The sequence below is a fragment of the Oryzias melastigma genome, linkage group LG7, assembly GCF_002922805.2.
Source record: "Oryzias melastigma strain HK-1 linkage group LG7, ASM292280v2, whole genome shotgun sequence".
Taxonomy (NCBI): Eukaryota; Metazoa; Chordata; class Actinopteri; order Beloniformes; family Adrianichthyidae; genus Oryzias; species Oryzias melastigma.
Window position 1 is genome coordinate 26,412,392 of NC_050518.1, and position 22,589 is coordinate 26,434,980.

At 38.5% G+C, this 22,589-nt stretch overlaps 1 protein-coding gene across 5 annotated transcripts in view; it reads left to right on the top strand.

Annotated features, from left to right (window-relative positions):
* ptpn11b (protein tyrosine phosphatase non-receptor type 11b) overlaps positions 1-22,589 on the top strand; it is a 61,778-nt gene that overhangs the window by 7,118 nt on the left and 32,071 nt on the right. For all 5 annotated transcript variants that reach the window (XM_036212933.1, XM_024293967.2, XM_024293965.2 and 2 more), the window contains exon 2: positions 16,946-17,068. In XM_036212933.1, the coding sequence (XP_036068826.1) occupies positions 16,946-17,068 (123 nt within the window). The remainder of the gene's footprint in view (positions 1-16,945; positions 17,069-22,589) is intronic.

Below are 22,589 nucleotides of genomic sequence, written 5' to 3' on the forward strand. Positions count from 1 at the left end.
TAGACATGCTTCACACACGCGCTACAGAGCCTGAATCTCACCGGTGCTTCTCCCGAATGAGCGCGTGCATCGCTATTAAAAGTCCGACACAGCGCGGCCATCTGCACAATAGTTCTGCCGCGCGACTCAGACGCTCAGCGCAGCAGCCTCTTAAATGAAAATATAATATCGATACTTGGTGAGAAACCATCGAGAATCGATCGCAGGACTAAATATCACAATATATCGCAATATCGATATTTTGGCACACCCCTAGTGTTCCATAAATAAAGCCTAAACTCCAAATTAGCATAAAAAACCTTAGTAGAGGGCAAATCAGCCAAAAAAGTTAGCTCGTTACTTTAGAACTAGCTAAACTCCAAGATAGCCTAAACATTCTTCAGTAAACTAAATTAGCCAAAAACGTTAGCATGTTGCAAAAATATTAGCTAAAGTCCAAATTAGCATAATAAAACCTTAGTAGATGCCAAATTATCCAAAAAAGCTAGGTATATAATATTAGATAAACTCCATTTTTTTAAATTACTATAAAAGGTGAAAGCATAGCCCATGAATATATTTAAAGTGTTGTTTCTAATCTACTTAAAATTGAGAAATTATAAGAGTTTCTCATTCATTTCCTTTGGGGCATCTTTTGCTCAATATTTCAAAAACTATAAAGTTTACAAATGCCAAAAGTATCAGCAGTAATGTCCTGAACGAGCTGAACGTTTTGATACAAAGATTGATTAAATCACTGAAAGTGTGATTTAGTTTTTACAGTCCAAAAAACGTGCGGAAAGGAGCAGGAGAATCACTGTAGTGTGAATGCTTAGTAAGCAATCACATAATTAAAGAAAACTGCCTTCTGGTTGGGGCCTGTAAATATAGCCCAGATCATCAGGGGGGTATAAATACTCCAGCGCTGCTGGTTTCTATGAGACGGATATAAACGCAGCACACGCTTTCTGTGCATGCTAAGTTTATCACCTTTTTGTCAGCAGGCCGAGACAGACTTGCTTTAAAAAGCTGACCGGCTATATTGAACTTCAGACATTATGTAAGAGGATAGAGAGGTGTCTGTTTGCCCCCAACTAGCTCGAGGCGGCCTGCTGCCCCCAGCTGCCTCCGTCTCCGCTTAACACGCCGTTTCCCTGGCGACCAGACAAAGGCCGGCTTCTTGAAATCTTGTTGAACGATTTTGTCTCCCTTCTTCTGACTGATCGGGGGCAGATACGGGGAAAGCGGGGCAGTCGGAGGGAATCCTATTCTTGGAAAGTCCTGAGTCACTCTTTCCCCTGCAGGCAAGATCTGAGGAGGGAAGACGGGAGGCAGAAGGAGACGGTTGTTCAGTCGACTTTACACTTTACACTTTACACTTACACTTCAGTCGACTTAAAACTATTTTTAATAGAAGTTAAAAATACAAAAAAACTTTAAAGATTCAGCCATCCAGAACAAACGACAGAATATTCAGACCACAAAAAAGGGAAAGGAAAATTAACAAATATATGAGAATAAAGATGTAAAAATATAAAGAAAGAGTCTACATTTTATGAAACTGAAGTTCTAAAATTAAAGGAAAAAGACAAAATTTGACAAAAAATGCGTACATTTATGAGAAAAAAAGTCAAATGATTATGATGCAAATTTCTTCAATTTACAAGAATAAAATCGTAAAAGTATAAGAAAAAAGTCACACAGTTATGTGAAAAAAGTAACAATTTTTAAGAAACAACTAAAAAAACTATAAGAAAAATGTCAACATTTTACAATATGAGAGTCAAAATTGTAAGAAAAAGTCCAAATTTTACAAGAATAAAGTATTAAAAATATGAGAAAAAGTTGTTCAATTATAATTTTTTTTCAACAAATTAGGTTGTTAAGTTATGAAATAATAAAAATTTACAATTTATCTGTAAAACGTCAAAATCTTACAAAAATAGCGACAACATCATGAGAAATATTACAAATTTTACAAGAAAAAAAGTTGTAATGTTATTAGAAAAAAATTTAAACTATTACGAGATTAAAGTCTAAAATATATGAGAAAAAAGTCGACGGTTTACAAGATGAAGTCAAAATTATAAGAAAAAGTGAAGTAAACCATTAAAGTTGTGAGAAAAAAGATGCTGAATAATGATAATGATTAATTTAACAAATTAAGTGAATTAAGTTCCAAAGTTATGAAAATATTAAAATCTACAAGAATGAAGCAGTAAAATTATCTGAAATTGTCAAAATCTTCCATAAATATGAGAAATAGTACACATTTTACAATAACAAAAGCTGTAAAGTTATTAGAAAAAACTCAAAACGTTAAGAAATCAAAATCATAAAACTATGAGGAAAAGAATCAACGTTTTACAAGATGCCAGTCAAAATTACAAGAAAAACCCCAAATTTGACAAGAATAAAGTTGTAAATTTAGGGAAAAAAGCAAAAATTGTACAAGGACAAAGCTGTACGATTATAAATCTTTCTTTAAGTTAGGTACGGAAAAAAGTCAAACAATTAAGTTAAAAAAGGTAGCAATTTATGAGAATTAAGTTTAAAGTTATGAAAAAAATGGTACATTTCCATGAATAATGTCTTAAAATGCAAGAAAAAGTCACACAATTATAAATTCTGCAGTGTACACAAATTTGCATAATTATGTGAAGTCTTAAAAAATAATCATAACATGAGAAATAAGTACACATTTTACAGCAAAATCTTAAAGTTACCAAAACTGAAGAACTTTACGACATTAAAGTCGTAAAATTATCTGAAAAAGTGATAACAAATTCTGCAATTTGCAAGAATAAATATATACAATTATAAGAAAAAAGTCAACATTTTATGAGATAAAACTTTAAAAATATAGGAAAAAGTCCATATTTTAACATAAAGTCTTAAAGTTGTAAAAAAAGAAGTAATATTAAATTTAACAAAAATGTAACAATTGATGAGAATTTAGTCGTAAATTCAACAGCACATCTGTGCCGACCAAAGCCTCTCTGTATGGTGAATGTTTTAGAATCTGCTCTTGAACCAAACGCCGCCCTCGCTGCGTTTGGTTCAAAGAGCACAGATTCTAAAACGTTCTCAGTGCAGACAGAGAGGCTCTGTGGACACGGATCTGCCGCAGATCTTCTGACATTGACAGCACATACGATCCGTTTAATCCTGGAAAACTGCTGTGTTAGCGCTAATGTTAGCTAGCTAGCTAGACGCTCTCTCTTCAGCGTCATCATACTCAGTCACAACGTGCTTCCTCTTCAAGTGTTCATGCATCACCATAGTGCTGCTGTGGAACACAAGTTCTGCCTTGCATATATTACATTGGACACTTTTTCCTTTTATTATTTATATTTCCCACACTTTCAAGCTCCGTTAGCGTGTTGTTATGAGACCCGAACCTTCCTAAAACTTCCTGTGACATCACCACTGACCGGATTAGCACTACTGCGCATGTGTGTTAACACTAGAATTCCTAAGCCTGCGCAAATTTGCGCAGGGAAGAGTTCCCCCCCTCTAATCTGAGAGCCCATTGTTGTGTCATGGTGGGTCACTGATGAGCCATTAACTTGCCCATGTATATGTTAATGCAGCATGTAGTACCTAATGTGTATTTGAACTAACAGGTTGTGTGGGGGTTGGAGTTACCTGATGCATGTGGACAAGTATTGGCTTTCCTGCTTTTACTCACATTTGAACTAAAGTTCCATCTCATTCCTAACCCAGAGTTCAATATGATGTTGCTCCACCTTTTGCTGCTATTGCAGCTTCAACTCTTCTGGGAAGGCTGTCCACAAGGTTGAGGAGAGTATTTATAAGAACTCTGGATCATTCTTCCAAAAGCTCATTGGTCAGGTCACACTGATGTTGGTGGAGAAGGTCTGGCTCTCAGTCTCTGCTCTAATTCATCTCAAAGGTGTTCTATGGCGTTCAGTTCAGGACTCTGTCCTCCATGTCTTTATGGACCTTGCTTTGTGCTCTGGTGCACAAAAATGTTGGAAGATGAAGGGCCCGCTCCAAACTGTTCCCACTAAGGTTGGGAGCATTGTCCAAAATGTTTTAGCCTCCTGAAGCATTGAAAGTTCCTTTCACTGGAACTAAGGGGTCTGAAAAACAAGCCCACACCATCATTCCTCCTCCACCAATGCAGTCTGAAACGTCCCGTTCTCCTGCAACCTCCAAACCCAGACGGTCCATCAGATTTCCAGATAGAAAAGTGTGATTCCTCCCTCCAGAGAAGACGTCTCCACTGCTCTAGAGTCCAGTGACGGCGTGCTTTACACCACTGCATCCACGCTTTACATTGTACTTGTTGATGTGTGGCTGCAGCTGCTGCCATGGAAACTCGTTCCATGAAGCTCTCTGTGTACTGTACTCATGCTGATCTGAAGGTCATATGAAGGTTGCAGCTCTGCAGCAACTGACTGCAGAAAGTCTATGACCTCTTTAGACTTTCAGCATCCTGGCTGAGTTGTTCCAAATTCTTCCATTTTGTTCTGATAGAACTGACAGTTGACTGTGGAATATTTAGGACATTTCAAGACTGGATTTGTTGCTCAGGTGGCATCCTATGACAGTTCAACACTGGAATTCACTGAGATCCTGAGAGCAAAACATGCTTTCACTGATGTTTCTAAAAACAGTCTGCATGTCTGAGGAGTGATTTTATACACCTGTGGTCAAACCAAGTGATTAGGACTCCTGATTCTGATCATTTGGATGGGTGAGCCGATACTTTTGGTCATATAGTGCATGTTTATGACTTATAAACATAGACACATCTTCAAGTCAAAAAGACAAACATCCCAATATCAGCAAGACTCACACTCCTCTGAAACCCTTAGCTCTATTTCAAATAATCCTCGATGTGGACTCTGGGAGCAGTGAAGACGATTCTTTTGTTGTGGAATCAGAGTTCATCTTCTCAGATTCCTCCTATGATGAGGATATGCCAGTACATGGATTTGCAGCCAGAACATCCTCTCCACATGATACTTATACATACGTAGACTAATAAACTATTAATTGTTGAAGAAGAGAAAGATGAGAAGCCTTCATCTGTAAAAAGACAATTTTCCCAATTCAAAAAGGCAATCAGAATGTTGAAGACAGCCAGTGGTGCCACAAAACACAGACACACTGGAGAAAAGTCTTTCTTGTAGGCCAGGACTGCCTGGTCCTAAAAAAACTGTTTCTCTTAGGTATGTGAATGGGGGGAGGGAGCAGAACTGTGTGCTGTCGTACAACCTAGATCTAATTTGCAATTTGAAGGTCATTAAATGCATCAAAAAGGAATCAAACGCCCCCATGTCACCAGTTTTAAGGTAAAAAAAATATATAAAAGTAAAACAAATATTTCATGTGGACTATTCCTGAGCCGGATTCGAACCCATGACCTTCTGAATGTGAGTCAGCAGCCATAACCACTTGACTGTCTAGTGGCGGAATCTGGAATGCATGTCAAACTTAAATTTAAACATGACATTCTGCATTGCGAAATCAGGAAGTCATTGTTGATGGTTTAAAGGCATCAAAACTGGATCAACCCCCCCCCCCCATGTCACCAGTTTGTCATTTATTGTGTTTGTCTGTGTTAAAAATATTTCTTTCACCTGCAAATTTAAACCATACAATCTGCAATGTGAAAACAGGAAGTCATTGTTGATGGTTTAAGGTGATCACCACAACACTACTTTGAGAAGGGGAGGGGGGTATTGCAGCAGAACCTGAAAGTTCCAGGGATTCTAGTGTTAAATATAATGGCAGACCCAGCATTAGAAACGTGCACCGTAGTTTTGAGATAAAAACAAGGAAAAAAAAAACAAAAAAAAACGATGCGCCGACTATAAAATTAGTTGTCAACCATTGAATAGTTGAAGTAGTCGCGATTAATTGACTAATCGTGGCAGAATGATAATTCTGACCAACAGAATTACTGATTAATAACTGTTTATTTCTCTAGAGAAGTCTATGGGATTTTGGCTTCTTGGAGCCATTTCCTGTTTGGAATGCCAGGGGAGCGGGGCCACTCAGTCCAGATCTCAGATACAGTCAATGGTCTGCCCAGAAAGTTTGATCAAACTGCTTATGCTATCCTTTGGAACGGGGGGGGGGGTATCAAACTCAATCACACTTAGGTCGCGGGCCGAACAGGATAAACATTTATTCAACACTCTAAAACTACATTTTTAACCCTTCCGCTCCCCTTTGCTTGTTTACATTAAAAGTGGGGTCATCTGGACCCCAAAGAGAGCGGAAGGGTTAAAACTTTAAAACCGTAACTTTTCAACATATTCATGAAGTGGATATATAGCATTACATGTGATAATGCTAGTGTGAATCCTGTAAGCTGAAGATGCTAGTGCTGATGGCTGAAAACGCTGAAGCTGATAGCTAAAAATGCTAAAGCTAATAGCTGAAAACGGTGAAGTTGATAACCAGATAAAATATTAGCTAAATGCCAAATTAGCCTAAAAAAACAAACAAACAAAAAAAACCTAGGTTTCCCCAAAATCAGCATGTAGCTGAAAAAAATAACTAAACTTCAAAATAGACTAAAAATATGAAAAAAAAGCCTAAATTAGCCAAAACATCTAGCGTGTAAATATTAGATTTTGCAAATATTGCAAATATTAGTACCGGCATAACAAAAAAATCTACTTTCATCCCTGATTTTGTCAATTCTACAAGTTAGAAATAAGCACAAGATAACACCTGGACATTAATAACAATAAAATCAAATGATCTGGAGGGCCGGATAAAATTACCCGGAGGGCCAGATCCCGGCCCCTGGGCCTTGACTTTGACTCATGTCCTTTAGAAACATGCTAAAGGACAGTATGAAATTCTTAATTTCATACTGTTTTGTTTTCAGGTTCATCAGTAGACATCGGGTTGTTTCTCTGAAATCCCAGCGACGGTTAAGTGTGATTAAAAGCAGCTTCTCCCTGCAGCGCAGCAAGAAGGCGCTCTGTGGTGAAGCTCCGCCCAGCTTGGCGGCCTGTTTCCTGACTTATCTGCCTAATGGCAAACTGCTGAATTAGCTGGATGGAGGGTTTAGCCCGGCGAGGCCTGACGATGATCCGGTGTAACTACAACACATGTAATCTGCAGCACAGCTGGGGTGTTTACACGGAGGAGACCTGGCACCTCCCCCTGGTGAGCGGCTCTGCCGGGCCTCCTGGAGGAGGTGGTGGTGGTGTGGGCAGATAGTAATGACAAGTGTTGCTATCAGGCCCGCTCACGCTCATCCAAATCCCAGATTAAAGCCCCCCCCTCGAGGTTTTGCCAGTACCCTCGCTGTCTGGATCTCACTCTGTCTAACCCAGTAACACTTTTACAAGCACCCCCCCCTCCATCTGCCTCACTGCACTCCACCCCCCGCGCTGGATTACTATGGGTGGGGGGGCCGTGGCTGCTTTGACCACAGAAACAATCCCATTCTGCTTGACTTTTGGATAACCTGTCCCCCCGCCCCCAGCAGAATCGTGAAAGTTCTGGAGGGAATGGCGCTATGGTATCCACGGAAACGGGAGGAGGTGGACCTGGTCCCGTGTTTGCTTTCCGGCCTCACCCCTCCCTCCTTGTCATATCAATATGGTGGCGGACAGCAGCGCTGCGATGAAGGATTAGAATGGGATTAGTGACACAAAGCATTCTGATCCTTCTGTTTTTATTTTTCCGTATGAATCGGCGAAGGATTAAAAACAATACACAAGTAATCTGTCTGCCAGCTGACACCCTCCGTGCCGTCAGCGGCTCCGCAGCACACTAACCTGGATCTGCAGTCCAGTTCCAACCGTCACGTGAACAGAATCAGCAAATGATGCCAGTTTGATTATAAAAACCAAGTGTAAATGGAAAAGTGATGTCACGGGGTTAAAGGAGGTTCTTTAGTCTGGATTATGGCGTTTCTGCTCCTGTTGATCAGTCAGTTACACCACTAGTTATGGATTTGATGAACTCCTCTTCCAGCAGTAAAATTCAATATCAGTTTAGATTTGGATGTAGGGGAGTAACGATTCATTTCTCAGTTTGATTCATTTCATAATTTGTTGCTTACAATCCCATTCATTCTCAATATTGGTTCATTCATCAGAGAGAAATAGCTGGTGCTGAAGAGTGCTGCTGAAGTTTTCCAGATTCCTTGTGTTTCTTCAAGATAAGTGTAAATTAAACATGTGAACAAACAAGTAAACAAGAATGAATGTCAAATCCATTCACATTTTAGTTTGATAAAGTTCCGCCCACTGTTGTTTTTCCACATCAGAATAATCCAAATGGAATATTATCAAATTCAGTGTTTCCACACATTGTTGGTTGATCAGTTTCTGCTGCATCACGTGTGTTGTCCGCTGTTGTTTTCACTTTATAGTGAAATTAAACTCACCATGTCTCAAGATGGGACTTTCCAAGATCGATTATCACATTTATTTAGTTTATTTTATAATCAATGTATTTTTGTTGTTTTTTATTCTAAGGCTGAAGTGGACAAAGTTAGTAAGGAAGCAAAAAAGAGAAAATATAACAATAACTAGAAAAGTTGCCTTACCTGTGATAATGTTAGTGTGAATGAATCGCTGAAGATGCTGATGCTTTTTGCTGAAAATGGTGATGCAATTTACTTTAATTCCTGTAGGGGTTTGTTGAAAATGCAAAAACTATTTGCAAAATGTTACATTTGCTAAAATACTGGAAATGTCATCTAAAAACAATGAAAGAGTGCTGAATTGACCTAAATTTCTGACAAATTTGTAGTAAAATTGCTTAAAAATCCCTAATGCATGCCAATTATGGCTAAATATTTAGTGTTAAGTATGAGCTAAACTTCAAATTAGCTCAAAAAAACCTTAGTTGATTCCAAATGAGCCAAAAACAATCTAGCTTGTTGGTTTAAAACTAGCTAAACCCTCAGTAGACAAATAACAAATTAGTAACTAATTAGCCAAAACAAATTAGCCAAAAACGTTAACATGTTGCCAAAATATTAGCTAAACTCCAGATTAGCATTAGAAACCCTCAGTGGAGGCCAAATTAGCCCAAAAAAAGCTAAAACATTGCTTACTCTCAGTAAACTAAATTAGCCAAGAACGTTAGCATGTTGCTAAAATATTAGCTAAACTCCAAATTTTTTGAAAATTACTATAAAAGATGAAAACATGGCCCATGAATATATTTAAAGGCTTGTTGCTAATCACTTAAAATTTGAAGACTTTCTCATTCATTTCCTACAGAGCATACTTTGCTCAGTATTTCAAAGCCCTCAAGACATATCATGTCATGCACTTTAAGCATCATGTAGCCACTGTTAATGCGGTGGAGGAAAGGTCTTTCCATCTGAGCAGGATAGGTGCCAGGAGTGAGGTAAAGGGTAAAATACCTTTGTCCTCCACAACCCCCAAAAGTTCTGTTAGTGGGTTTGGTTTCCATTTGGGGTTAAATACCCGAGACATTGCTTCAAAAATTGCCATCCAATACACATTAGAATGAGGACATGAAAAGAACACATGGGAAAGAGTGTCACCTGTAAGATTTCTCACACACAGAGGGCTAACTGTGGGGTACATACTGTAGAAGCCAGCCTAACCCTAGAAATATAGACTCGGTGTACCACCCACCAGTTTAAGAGCAGAAACCCAAGTATCATCCAATACAGGGAGGCCTATATCTTCTCCCCAAGCCCTCTTAAATGTGTCCACCAAAGGAGGTTTGAGGTCCAGCATAATGTTGTACAGAGATAAGGCTCTTCCTGGATGGATCTGTGGCATCATCTTGTCAGTTGTTTTTGTCTCTATAGTGGTTGAACATTTTTGTGATTATTTTTTTTTTCATTTTGAATTAGGACTGGGCAATAAAACAATAACAATATATATCACAATTGAACTTTTTCTCGATAGAGAAATGAGTCTATTGCAATAGACTTTTATTTTGAAGGGTCCAACATTGGCACTTGTCAGTATTAGCATTTCAGCATTTTCCCCTCTTTGGTGAGTGAAAGTTAGAGAGTTAGTCATCACATGGCGAGTAAAGTTTGCATCTAATTATTTATGGTCATTAGCTCTCATTTTGGTCTTTTTATTTTTAACCTCTCTACTTCTATCATGTGCGTGCAAGGTAAACGAACGCTCACCAGTCACCACTCCCCCGCGGTCACTTCTGCTAACCTTCTCCGTGTAACGTATGGTTTTGGCTGATGAAGCCGTGGAACATCTGGTGATTTTTAATGGCAACCAGTCAGAACTGGAAGACAATCTGGCAGGACTTATAGCAGAAACAGAAAGTTTAATAAAAAATGTTGCTTTGGTGATTGTGATGTAGCATTAGCATGATGCTAACGCTACGAGCTGCTCCGTGTGTAAACACGGACCAGTTTACAGTCGAATAATACTTTCTCTGACCGGACTTTTAAGACATGGCGGATAAATGCAACAATATTAACATGTTAGACATTCATAAAAAACATTTTTTTTTAATTTAATGACATAATTGAGTCCACTGTGTACTAGCAGATGTTATGACTCCCCTTTTCCTTCTTGTGAGAGCGCTCCGGATATTATATATAACAACAAAAGTCCAAATCTTTGTTTTCAGGATGTGATCACCAGAGGCCCGTTCCAAGAAGCAGGTTTTGTTGGAACTCTGAGTTCGTGAACTCCAAATTCAGTAAAACTCTGAGTTTTCGGTTCCAGAAAGAGAGATAACTCAAACCCGGGAAAGTGGGTGAAACCAAGCCCGTTCCAAGAAGCGGGTTAGGATGAACTCAGAATCAATCACTATGGTAACTGAGTCTGTGAACGAAACCTGGTCGGTAGCAGGTTTTCTTCAGGAAACTTAGAGTTCTCTGCGGTCTCCGCCCCTTTTTAAAGTGAAAGATGTTCAAATATGAGTTCATCATTAACATTAGAGAACATTCACATTAGAGACGTCACGTTTTCACCACTCAGAAACCAAAATGTCATGTTCATTCATAGAGGATCATGTAGAGAGGAGGCTGATTAATCCAGAGGAAATGTTATTTACGTCGGTAGAGGATTTGGAGGACACGAGTCGACTGACTGCAGTTTCCCAATTCATTTTTATTTCAGCGATATTATAAATAGTGAGTTTTTCCAGGGACTCGCTATTAAGAAATACAGTTTTCTTTTCCTTATTTTAGACCCATAACAATTGAAATTATGGGATGTCAAACACCGGGAAACCATTTCAAATCATCTACCATCCTTTCCTTGCGTCAAACATTAGCTCGGTTGTCAGCAACGCTGCCTCCCTCTGTGGAGTTTGCGAGTTCGATTCCCGGCTGCGGAAGTTTTTTTATGCTTAAAAAAAGAATTCGGCGAATATTTTTTAAGTCTTGAGAATTAAAATTAAATAAATAGTTTTTTAACATATTCCAGGCAGCTACAGTTTCTTCTTAGCGTGCAGTGATATTCGTGTGTGTGGGTGGGGGGGTGTTACCAAAACTGGTCATTCATACGATTCCGGAGATTACTGGTTAAATTATTAACAGATCAAAAACCATTCCTTACTCAACAAGAGACAAAATAACCTTCCTGACATTATTTATTCATTATTTGAAATGATTCAAATAACTGCAGATATTTTCTCTCTGTTCTACCGCTGCAGCTGTGTTGCTTTTCTTGCAGAAAATGTTCTCCGATAGTCGCATTTGCTTGAAGGAACTTATCAATTTCCGCCGCCGGAAGTACGTAACTCAGGTGTTTGTCCCCGTTGCCATGGTGAATCGTGCTGTCTTTGCTCCATTGATCAGGGCTTTTAATGGTCGCGACGCTCACACCTGGTTCTGGTTCTGACAACTTCAAGTTGATTGAATCAAACATTTTCAGCTGTTCTGGAACCGAAAACCCTGAATTTGAGAATTTTGAGTCCAGTGACTCTAAGTTCAGGTTCAAACTCTAAATTTGTTGAACCTGCTTCTTGAAACGGGCCCCTGGAGACAGAATTAGGAAATCTTGGGTAAATCTCTCAATTTTTTCTCGGCATGTTTGAATTCGAGTTTATAGTGACACCAGAGACATGTTCATACCATTTATAAATTACTTCTATTTAATTCAATTTTCTTAAAAAAATCTGTTACAAAAGGTTAAACACCACTAATATTTCTGTGTAGAATACTATTATAATTCTATGTGTGTTCTGTAAAGCCTGAAAACATTGGAATGTATTTGTAGAATTCATCCTTTGTTTTTAATGGAAGGAAGGAAATTAATATTTAAATCTAATTAACATATTTAACAGATATAGTTATTTAAGTTGTATCATGATATAAATCGTTATCACACGATAATAAAAAGGATATTGTGATATAAAAACTTCCATATCGCCCACCCCTATTTTGAATAGATTTTAATGGTATTGGTCAATTCAATTAACAATCTTCCCTCAGGCAGATGGATCTGATTGGATCATAGGGATAGAAATCGATTCATTATTAATGATGATTATTATGTAGAACTTTACTATGTATGTGTGAGTCAATATTTTTCATGATTAGAGAGAAGTCTTTTCCTTTTGTAAGACGGCGGTGACAGAAGATCTCCGAGCCGACGCATGCGTCTTATTTTGATCTTCCTGTCATGAGTTTGTATCAGAACCAGAATTGCCTTAAGATTTCATCTGAGCAGCTTCATGAAGTCGCTCCTGCTTCCTCTGTTACTCTGAGCTTCTGGAACAAGCTGTGCTGTTGGATGTGATAATCACACACCTTTTCTTCATGATAATGTCTTCTTTCATTCATGTGGAAGGAGATTTTCACCACCGTCTGTTTTTTAAACTGTTCTGCTGTGACGTCTGTAAGACAGAAACACATAAAGATGATAGATGTCGGAAAATAGAAAAACTTTAACTGTTTTAAATGCACAGAAATCTTTAGATCTTAATATGAATATGTTGTACGCTGAGAAGATCATCCTGAGCGTGGATCTCCAACCCAGAACCACGTTCAGGATGTGACAGAGAAATACAGATGTTATTTTGAAGGTTTCAGTGGAATCTTAGAGCAGATGGTCACTGTTTCACCAGCTGATCGTTGGATGAATAACATGTTTCTGAGCCTTTCACTAAACTCGTTTGGAAGGTCTAAACTTGTCCTGCAGACTGACTAGAAAATGGTTGATTTTTGGGCCTGGCTGAAGGTCATTGACAGAACTCGACCTTTCTTTAGAAAAACATGGAACCTGTTGATAGAAACATAAAACTCTCTTTACTGAATCCTTAAGCTCATTTAAAAGTCAGTTTTACTGCATCCAGATGGCTTTCTCTGAATGACATTCACACTGCCACAGCAGGCCCTAGAAATAGTTTTAAAAATCTTAAAATTGAAAAGATGATACTTAAATAAGTAAAAAAAAATCTTCCAATGGGGTTTAGAGCAAAGGTCTCACCAAGAATTAATATTTTAAGAATAAAAATTCTTCTCACCAAAATCCGACTGACAGACTCAGTATTTCTGTTTGTGAAGCCAAACCTGAAGGAACCGCCGGCAATGCTGCATGTCTCGTACTGAAACACAATGTCGGTCTTGTTTTGTTGTCTTTTTATTTTTTTAACTATATAATTATCAAATATTGAATGTTTTACTCATAATTCTAAAAGTTATTATTCTCATGAAATTATGTCTTTTTTTCTCATATTTTTAGAACCTATTTTCTTGTAAAATTGTGACTTTTTTCCGTATAATTTGTAGTCTTTATTCTTGTATAATTCCAATTTTTTCCCGTAATAATTTTACGACTTTATTCTTATAAATTTACTTTTTACTTTTTTCCTCGATGATGTTACAACTTTATTCTTATAGAATTGAAACTTTTTTCCTTATAATTGTACGACTTCATCTTTGTAAAATTATGAGTTTTTTACTCAAAATAAAAAACTTTATTTTATAAAATTACAACTTTTTTCCACATAACTTTAAGACTTTATTGTCATAGAATTGCCACTTTTTAACTTGTAATTTCAGAAGTTTATTCTTGTAAAATCACAGTTTTTCCTTATAATGTTACGATTTTATTCTTGTAAAATTACGTGTTTTTTAGTTATAATGAACAACTTTATTTTATAAAATTACAATTATTTTCCTTTATTCTTGTAAAATTATGTTTTTTTTCCGCATAATAAAAAAACTTTATTTTCTAAAATTACAAGTTTTTTCCTCATAATTTTATGACGTGGTTGTCATATAAATTGTTAAGGAGCCCCATGTGCTCTCACCTAGACATGTTTTCTTTAAATAAATGTTTTGCCATTTAAAAATTTTCTTTAAATTATTATTAATGTTGCTGGACAAAAAATGAGGCAAATGTTCATGTCTATTTACTTTCTTAAGATTGTATTTTTGTGGTGCAGTGAACCCGGTTTTGATTTCCAAATGAATCCTCTTTGAGTCAGTTTGGTGACCCCCCCAGCCCGCCGCTGTGACATAAAAACGGGTCCCTTGGGGGCTAATGCCGCTGCGTAGGATTATCCAGCAGTGCAGCGCTGCAGCTCAGCAGGTTTACCCCCGTGACCCCTACGAAAATGAAGCTCTGTATTTACAACCATTAACTGCAGCATAAAGCCGCCAACATGAGAGTTCCTCCTGATTTCACGGGTTTTTCCTCGCCACCGAAGCAGGTGGTGCCAACGCCAACATGCGCACGTAAGAGGTTTATGTCTAAACCATTGGTCAACATATCAGAGGCTGTGATAAATATTTGCCTGCGCAGGAAGTCACATGCAGTTCTGAGCTTCGGCTTTGCAGTTCTGTAAACTGTGCAGTCCTTCCCTTTTCAACCGGGAAGCAGCGTTCACCCAAACAAAGACTGTTTCCCTTCAACTGAATAAGAGAAGCTGGATTCATGTGAGTCAAGTGTTAGTTATGTGCAGGATGTACTATGCAGATCCTTATCACTCTGAATAAAACTGCTGCACATTAAATATAAATGACGGAGTTTGTATCCACAGACATAAATAACCTCCATCTATTGTATTTAGCTTTTTTGTTTCCCAACTTTATGCATGTCTGCATTTTTACACGAGACACTCTATATATCAAAGGAAAACCGAGGAATATCTGACCTTACAGGAGACGTCAGACGTATGATATTTGCATATTTTAGTCTGATTTGTTGTGTTTTCGTAGAAAACATTTGTTTGTTTTGCTGATGATGTTATGAAGCGTTTCTGTCCTCAGTTTTCTGTGGTACAGAAAGACTTAAAAGCTGAAATCTGACCTTCAGATTTCAAGAATTTGACTCTGTTCATCATTTTTTCAGCTCTTTAATGACACAAAGGATATGGAGAGAAAATTGACTCATCCCGATTTGTGCGTGAATAACTGTTGATTTGTAACCCTTACAATTTTGTGCATAAGTACAAAAATTACGCAATTACAAAAAAAAATACAATTTACTAGTGTTGCCACAAACGATTATTTTAAAAGTCGACTTATCACCAATTTTTTTCACTTAGTCGACTAATCGAGTCATGCATAAACTGGATGTAAAACACACATCTTAACTATGATTAGCTTTAGACTTGAGGTGTTAAGCTATGTACTAACAAAAGATAAAGACAATTAAGACAACAGTTTATTAAACCTTTAGTGTATCCTGCAGCTTCTTTCCTTCATTTGTTTCTGGCATTAAAACAAGATTAAATCAAATGAGGTCGGCATCAGAAACAAAGGAACTTTTTAACTAAAGATAAAGTTTTAGTCTCACTGACTCAAATACAACTGAAGTACATTTTTATTTTGGTTAGTGATTAATAGAACATAATTAATTTGTTAATATTTATTAACACCCTTAGGTGTCCTGCTGTGCAGCTGTGAGATCAGCGTAAGAAAACTCCATCTAAGATCAACTTTAACTTTTTTTTGCATTCTGTGATTGAGATTTTATTAAATGAAAGAGATAATATGGGATTCATTTGTAGTTTTTCTGTAGTTCTGAATGGACAGACACGCCCCCACCTGAGAGCAGATTCCAACCTTAAATCCAGGTGGATCAAACTTCTCCCTGCTATTTTTTTTAAATTATTTTTCACAAACAAAATAAATAAAAAAAATATTAGAAAAAGAAAAGAAAAGAAAAGCAGAATTCCAGGAAAAATGTCAAATGGACAGCAGTGAGAAGTTGTTCTTTTTTGGGCTGCCTGGTAGCTGAATCCACACGAGAAAGATCAGATCGTGTGAGTCTGTGATGATCCTCTATCAACAGAAACTGGTCATATATGTGGCCCAAAGGAATCTGGGGCTTTATCCTGGAGTTTTCTGTATTTTCATTCAAAAACATGTTGATTAGTTTGTTGATAAATGTTATTCTTGTTGTTTTTAAAGAATCCACCTAAAACTTTCATTCTATGTTCTGAAAAAAGTTTGTTAAACATTTTGGAGTTTCCAAGGAAAGTGAATCCCATTTTTACGGGACAGAATTTTTGATTCCCGGTTGAAACAAGGTACTACATTTGAATTTTGTGATTGGTCGACTGGTGTAAGTCTCAGAAGTTTCACTTCATCATGCTCTGCAGCATATGACGATTGGTCGTTAGCTTTAGCTTTAGCTTGGCTCGTACATGTGTTCATTCAGTTGTCAAAAATCTACTGGCTTACACAACTTTCCAGTGGATGTGGAAGTTAGGGAGCAGAGGTAGAGAGCAATTGACTTCATACCCAGCAAACTCTGTCCTGGTGATGGTTTGAATGAGCATTTCGCTCTGCATTGTTTGTTTAGCACGTTATCCTTTATTAGCTATGAAGCTAGCAGCATTTACCCCTCTCAGACACGGGTCCTCTGCAGACCTGCAGCTGAGGGTTTACAGTCTGAGCTGAGGGTGATTCTATTTTCTCTCCATAATAGGATTTCCATAAATAATGTGAAAGGATCACAAAGAGTATTGATCTTCTGGACGGCAGAACGGAGATGTCTGATGGCTTAAATGTTTGATTCTATGATGTTTTTTTGACGCTCAGGTGGTTCCACCCCAACATCACTGGAATCGAGGCAGAGCAGCTCCTGTTGACCCGGGGCGTCCACGGCAGCTTCCTGGCCCGGCCCAGCAAGAGCAACCCGGGGGACTTCACCCTCTCTGTTAGGTAACGCCCCTCTACCTCTGAGTAACGCCGCTTTTCATCTGCCTCTTCATCCTGACCCGTTTGGAAGTTCAGCTCTAAAAATAAACCGCTTTCTGTTTTGAATGTGGAGAGTCGGCCGGATTTCATTGACTGTTTATATGAATTCGTCATTCGTGTTCCAGAATGATTGAAACCTCAGAGACGCTGTAATCCAGCTTTACTGGTGTTTAATGAAAAAAGCCTGAATGCTCACTGGAGTGAGAATCTCTCTGCTTTTACATCTTAAAAAAGACAAACCTGGACCGATCCTGGATGAGGAATGTTCTGCTTTGAGAAAACATAAAAAGTTTACTGCTGCAAACATCGGATGCTGAAAACCTCCCTGGACTGTGTTCACATTCTGTCTGCTGGTCGATAGACTCCATCAATAGAGCCTCTGCTGTGTGTGTGTGTGTGATCGTTCAGAATAAATATAGAGGAAAATAAGGTTTTACTGTCAGCGATGGTCGAGCTGTTTCAGAGTTTGATCTGACTTGTCATCAGGCCAACGATGCTGCTGACGCTCTTAAATCACAAACATCTGCAGATGAAGGCCTAAAACTCCACCAGCCGTTTACTTCAGAACTCTGTGGTTTACTGCAGTCAAGTACAGATAAGCTGTTTTCTCATCTACTATGTTTAATATTTCATGATACCATCTACCGCGCAGAAGAATCTCCCATAAATACATGTATCGGGGTCACACGGGTCAGTCGCTGGGGTGGATCGTTTCTGCTGGTTGCTGCTTTAAAGACCCACTCTGATAAAATTATGTTTTTAACATGTTCTTCTGCCATTTTACTGATAATGGAAGACAAATTACAATTACATTTCTGCGACAGACTGGCGACCTGTCCAGGGTGAACCCCGCCTTCGCCCATCAGTAGCCGGGATAGGCTCCAGCACCCCAGCGACCTCGAAAGAGAATCAGGAGCAGGCAAAAAAGATCATATTTGTGACACACACAAAAAAGAAGAATGGAGGGTGGGGCCACCCCCCACCCCCATTCTGATGCATCCACCTGCAGACAAATAGATCCATGGACGTCTTTGTTTTAGGGGTGGGAATCTCAGGGTAACTCATGATGTGATGCGATTCACGATACCGATGTATCTCAATATGGCAAACATTGTAATAATCATTATATTACCTTGATAATCTATGATATATAACTATTTTTATAACAAAGATATATTTTTATTTTCTTCAAAACCTTTTTTGAACAATTTAAAACCCAAAATGTTAATTCTGAAACACCCTTTCCAACATTAAAATAAAATTAGAATAAATATGAACGTGCCTTTACAATGATAACATATATTTTAAGGAAAAAAATAAACCCAGCTCCAGTTAAGAGCTAAAATGTGGAGTAGATCGAATGACCTTCTCACTTCAAAGAACAAAAATGTGGGGGAAAAAAATCATAATGCTGAATTTGAAATCATTTACATGTAATATCAGATCATTTATTATTATTGAGGCCAAATATTAATGTCCAACAGGTTAATCATTGTTTATTGTTCATTATTTTACAGTGTTGGTATCCAGAGTCATTTCCCCTCCTTTTATTCAAATTTCCTGAACTTTTCTTTGATAATCATCACGTTAGTCACGTTCTCCACGTGTGTACCGCTAGCATACTCACCTGTTGGATCAGTGACACTGCTAGACGTCTCGTTTGGACGGTCAGACGCTGCACACCTCTCTGCTAGAATCTGATGTAGCGCGGCGTTTGGACAGGTCACTGCTGTTATCGCCCTCACAATCCATGGTTGTTACCTTAGAAACAGTGTGCTGTCTGCGTCTACTTTAGAAAAATCCAGACTCTGCCTGGACCTGTTCGCTCGCGGCCGCTCTGCCACCTGGGTGGGAGTGCACGAGGAGCCCCTCTCATCCCCTCTGCATGTGGAAGGACAGAGAAGTGCACCACTATATCCAGAATTTAATGTCTAAAAGTTTTTCGGCATTTAGGCTAAAAACTTATCAGCCCGGTTAAATGTGATAATGGTTCCGGCATCTTCACATTTCACTGTTGTGCATACGAAAAGCGCCTCCCAGTGGACTTTTTTGGTATTATTTCAAGAAACCGATTCAAGGAAAGGGAGGACCAGTAATTGTTCGTGAGGTGAAATATTGCGATAGTTCGCCATACCGATATTTTGTCCCAGCTCGACTTTGTTTTCCTCATCTGAGTGGATCAAAACTGTATGACTGGATAGAAATAATATTGCTCGCAACTTTTTGTTGCAAATTTGGGTCAAATGTGGAGAGCAAATTTCACACATCTAGGTGTGTGAGAACTAATGGGACTTTAACACTGTCAACGCTAATTTGGTATTGTCGACGTGCTTTGTTTTTTGTCATTAAAATGATCACTATAACCACCAGCCACAGAGTCTTTTGAATCACGAAGCACAACAGGATGTTTTTGAGGCACTGGTTCTTCAAGCATAGAAGAAGAAGACAGATTCAAACTTCCTCACTGTCCTCGACATCTTCTTTACTGTCTTTTTATTAGTCACATTTTACTGTTAGAGAATGGGTGTAATGCTGTCTGTCCTCATGCAGAATAAAATTGGAATTAAAGTTTATAGACTAAAAATAATACGAATGCGCAGCGCTAATGTCACGGAAGTAAATAAATCTTCAAAATAATTTGTCTGTGAAGCTTCCCATTTTCAAAGTAAAACTAGCGATTGTTTTTTTGTAGTTAAAAAAAGAAAAAACACCGGAGCTTTAACTCTTTTGATTACGATTGCTCCTCAACCGTTGACGTTATTAACATCATTCTAGCGGATTCTGAAGCGGATAAAAACAGCCTTGTGTTGATATGCTGCTGCTCTGCAGTGAAGAGATTACATAATCAAAGAGAAGCAGCTGATTCTGCTGTGGAGAAAAGCGTTTTGTCTCTCCAGCTTCACACTGATTTGCTTTAGAATGTAAAAAGCTGCAGAACTTTGAGAATGGAAAAACTGTGCAGAACATTTTCAGGATTTGCTGTAAAATGATCCTAAACAACAGAAATGTTTAGGTTTTGTTTACTAAAGTAAACCAGAAAGGTGACATATATATATAATATATATATGGCCCTGCAATGTTGGCATCTACACTATATTTTGTCAAAATTATACAAGTTGGAAATAAGCGCAAGATAACATCGGGCCATTAATAATAATACAACAACATTTTTCAGATAATTTAGTTCAGCATTTTCCCCTAATGGACAAAACATGGCAAAACATTTATTTAACTAAAGGAAAAATATGCAACCTTGAGTTGTAAACTCAGACATAATACAAAAAATGAAAAGGGGACAGAAGGAAGAAAAACTTATATTGTCTGCCTCTTTTAACAAATAAATCAATCAGTAAGAAAGAAAACCACAAAACATTCTGCTGATTTTGGATATAATAGGAGAAGATTGGGAAAGACAGATTTACGATTGAAAGCATCAACCAGAATGAACACTATACATCAGGGATGAGTAGTTTTTATTGATCCTTGATAGATGTGTAGTCATTGCTCCAAAGAGTGGACATCAACCCATTGGAGCAGCTGGCACCAAAAGGAGAACAGAAGTCAAAGTTTTTAAATAAAAAATCCAAAATGTTTTGTTTTAAAATATATATCAACTTTTGTTCAAAAAGGTTAAAGCATGTTTTGATCCAAATTTCCTATTAGTTTTTCTTTTTATGAAGTTGATTACCAAATCACTCCTTGCATCTGGTTCTGGTCCGGTCCTCAAGCCAAATTTTAGAACCTTTTGTGGCCCCTAAGTCAAAAACCCTGACTTAAGCCATCAGTCAGTGAGAAGTGAGCCTGGATTCTGGTGGATGTTTGCAGACTTTGAGCCTTCTTTGAGTCTGTCGCAGCCTTTTTCCAACAGCGTGTTCAACCTAACCAACAAATTGAGACCAGTTTGATGAAATAAAATGACTCTGAATCACCAAAAGCTGAACGTCATGGTCTCCTGTACCTCTCCAGCTTAGACAGGAAACTTTAAATGTAACATTGACAATCTTTCTGAGCTAAGTTTACAGTTTTTTTTCCTCCGATTCTGACTCTGACTGAATCAAAGGAACTCATTTCTCTACTGAGCTCAAAAGTCTCTTTAGAGTCGCTCTGACACTCGGCTTCCTTTGTTCTTCGGCCCACAGGCTTAACAGGAAGCAGATTTCACAGAAAGATCTACAATTCAAATGCAAATGGAAAAACTTTCAACATGGAAAATGATCTATTTTTAACTGAAGGAAGGAGGGAAGAAAAAGTGTTGAGAACTTGAAGGTAACTTTTCCTCTGGAAGAAGAGTCATTTTTCATGCTCTTTATGCACTTTAACACCCAAAGGAGGATTTTTAATGAAAATCTTAAAAGAGAATTTTGCAGAGTAAATGACCACAGAGAGCAAAGCCATTGGCTCTGATCCTCTGCATTATGTAACAGCAGCCCGCTCTGCTGCTGTTTCACTGCAGTCTGACAAGAATTAGACCATCGTTTGACTTATTTAGTGCTGGGGGGGTTTCGTCAGCTGAGATCGGCGTTGGCGTCTGATTCACACTGGATGAGGGGGGGTGGGGGGTGGGGGGGGTGCAGACTGCTGCTGCTAAAGCCCCCTCAACAAGCGTTTCTCTGCCAACAAATGCTTTCAGTCTCTCCACGCCGAGTCTCTGCAGCCTTCCGGTGGTCCTGCCGTCTGAATTTAAAAAGACAAATGATGATAAGCGACAGTTTTGAGAAGGATTTCAGAGTTCTTCAGGTTCTTCTCCTCGTAGCTCTCAGAAGATGTGGTGCAAATTTTCCTGGAAAAATTTGGTGCGTTTTTTTGTTACACCCCAGCCAGCAAGGCCAAGTGGGCCCATGTGGTTTAAAATTGGCATAAAATGTGGGTCCTGAATGGGTTTGTCAGCAGTTTACGTGGTGGCCCCACCTGTGTTTGCCCACATTGGTGTAAGTGGTCACTCAGTAGGCGGGCTCGCTATGCTAGCCAGCCGCCCGGTGTAAAGCGGCGCTCCCTAGCTTGCCACAATGAACTTCTGTTCACTCAACTGCATCGCTAACACAATACAGTGGAACAGTTTTAAACCATATGGGGCCCCGATTGGGTTTGCTGGCGGGAGCTATCCAAAAAAGGTATCTCAGGAAGCGGAGACTGGTGTTGGACACTTTGTGGGTCACCTGGGGCAAATCACTACCATGTTTTCTGGGAAGGCCCAGTCATAAATATGTAATCACGTAAATAATGTTTTTGGCTCCAAAATTCCATGTTCATTCCAATGTACGTGGGAGAGGTTGATGTGGAGAACCAGGAAAAATTAGACAAGAAGCTTCTGGCAACTCTCTTGGTTTAAAAAAGCAATCACAAGGACATTGTTAAAAGGGGAACCTCCTTTGAATCGGTCAATGTAATCCACGATATCTACATAATGGAAAAATGATCCTCTGCCCTCAAGATTCAAAGTGCCAACTTTTATGACGAACGGACAAAATGGAATGAGAATGTCAAA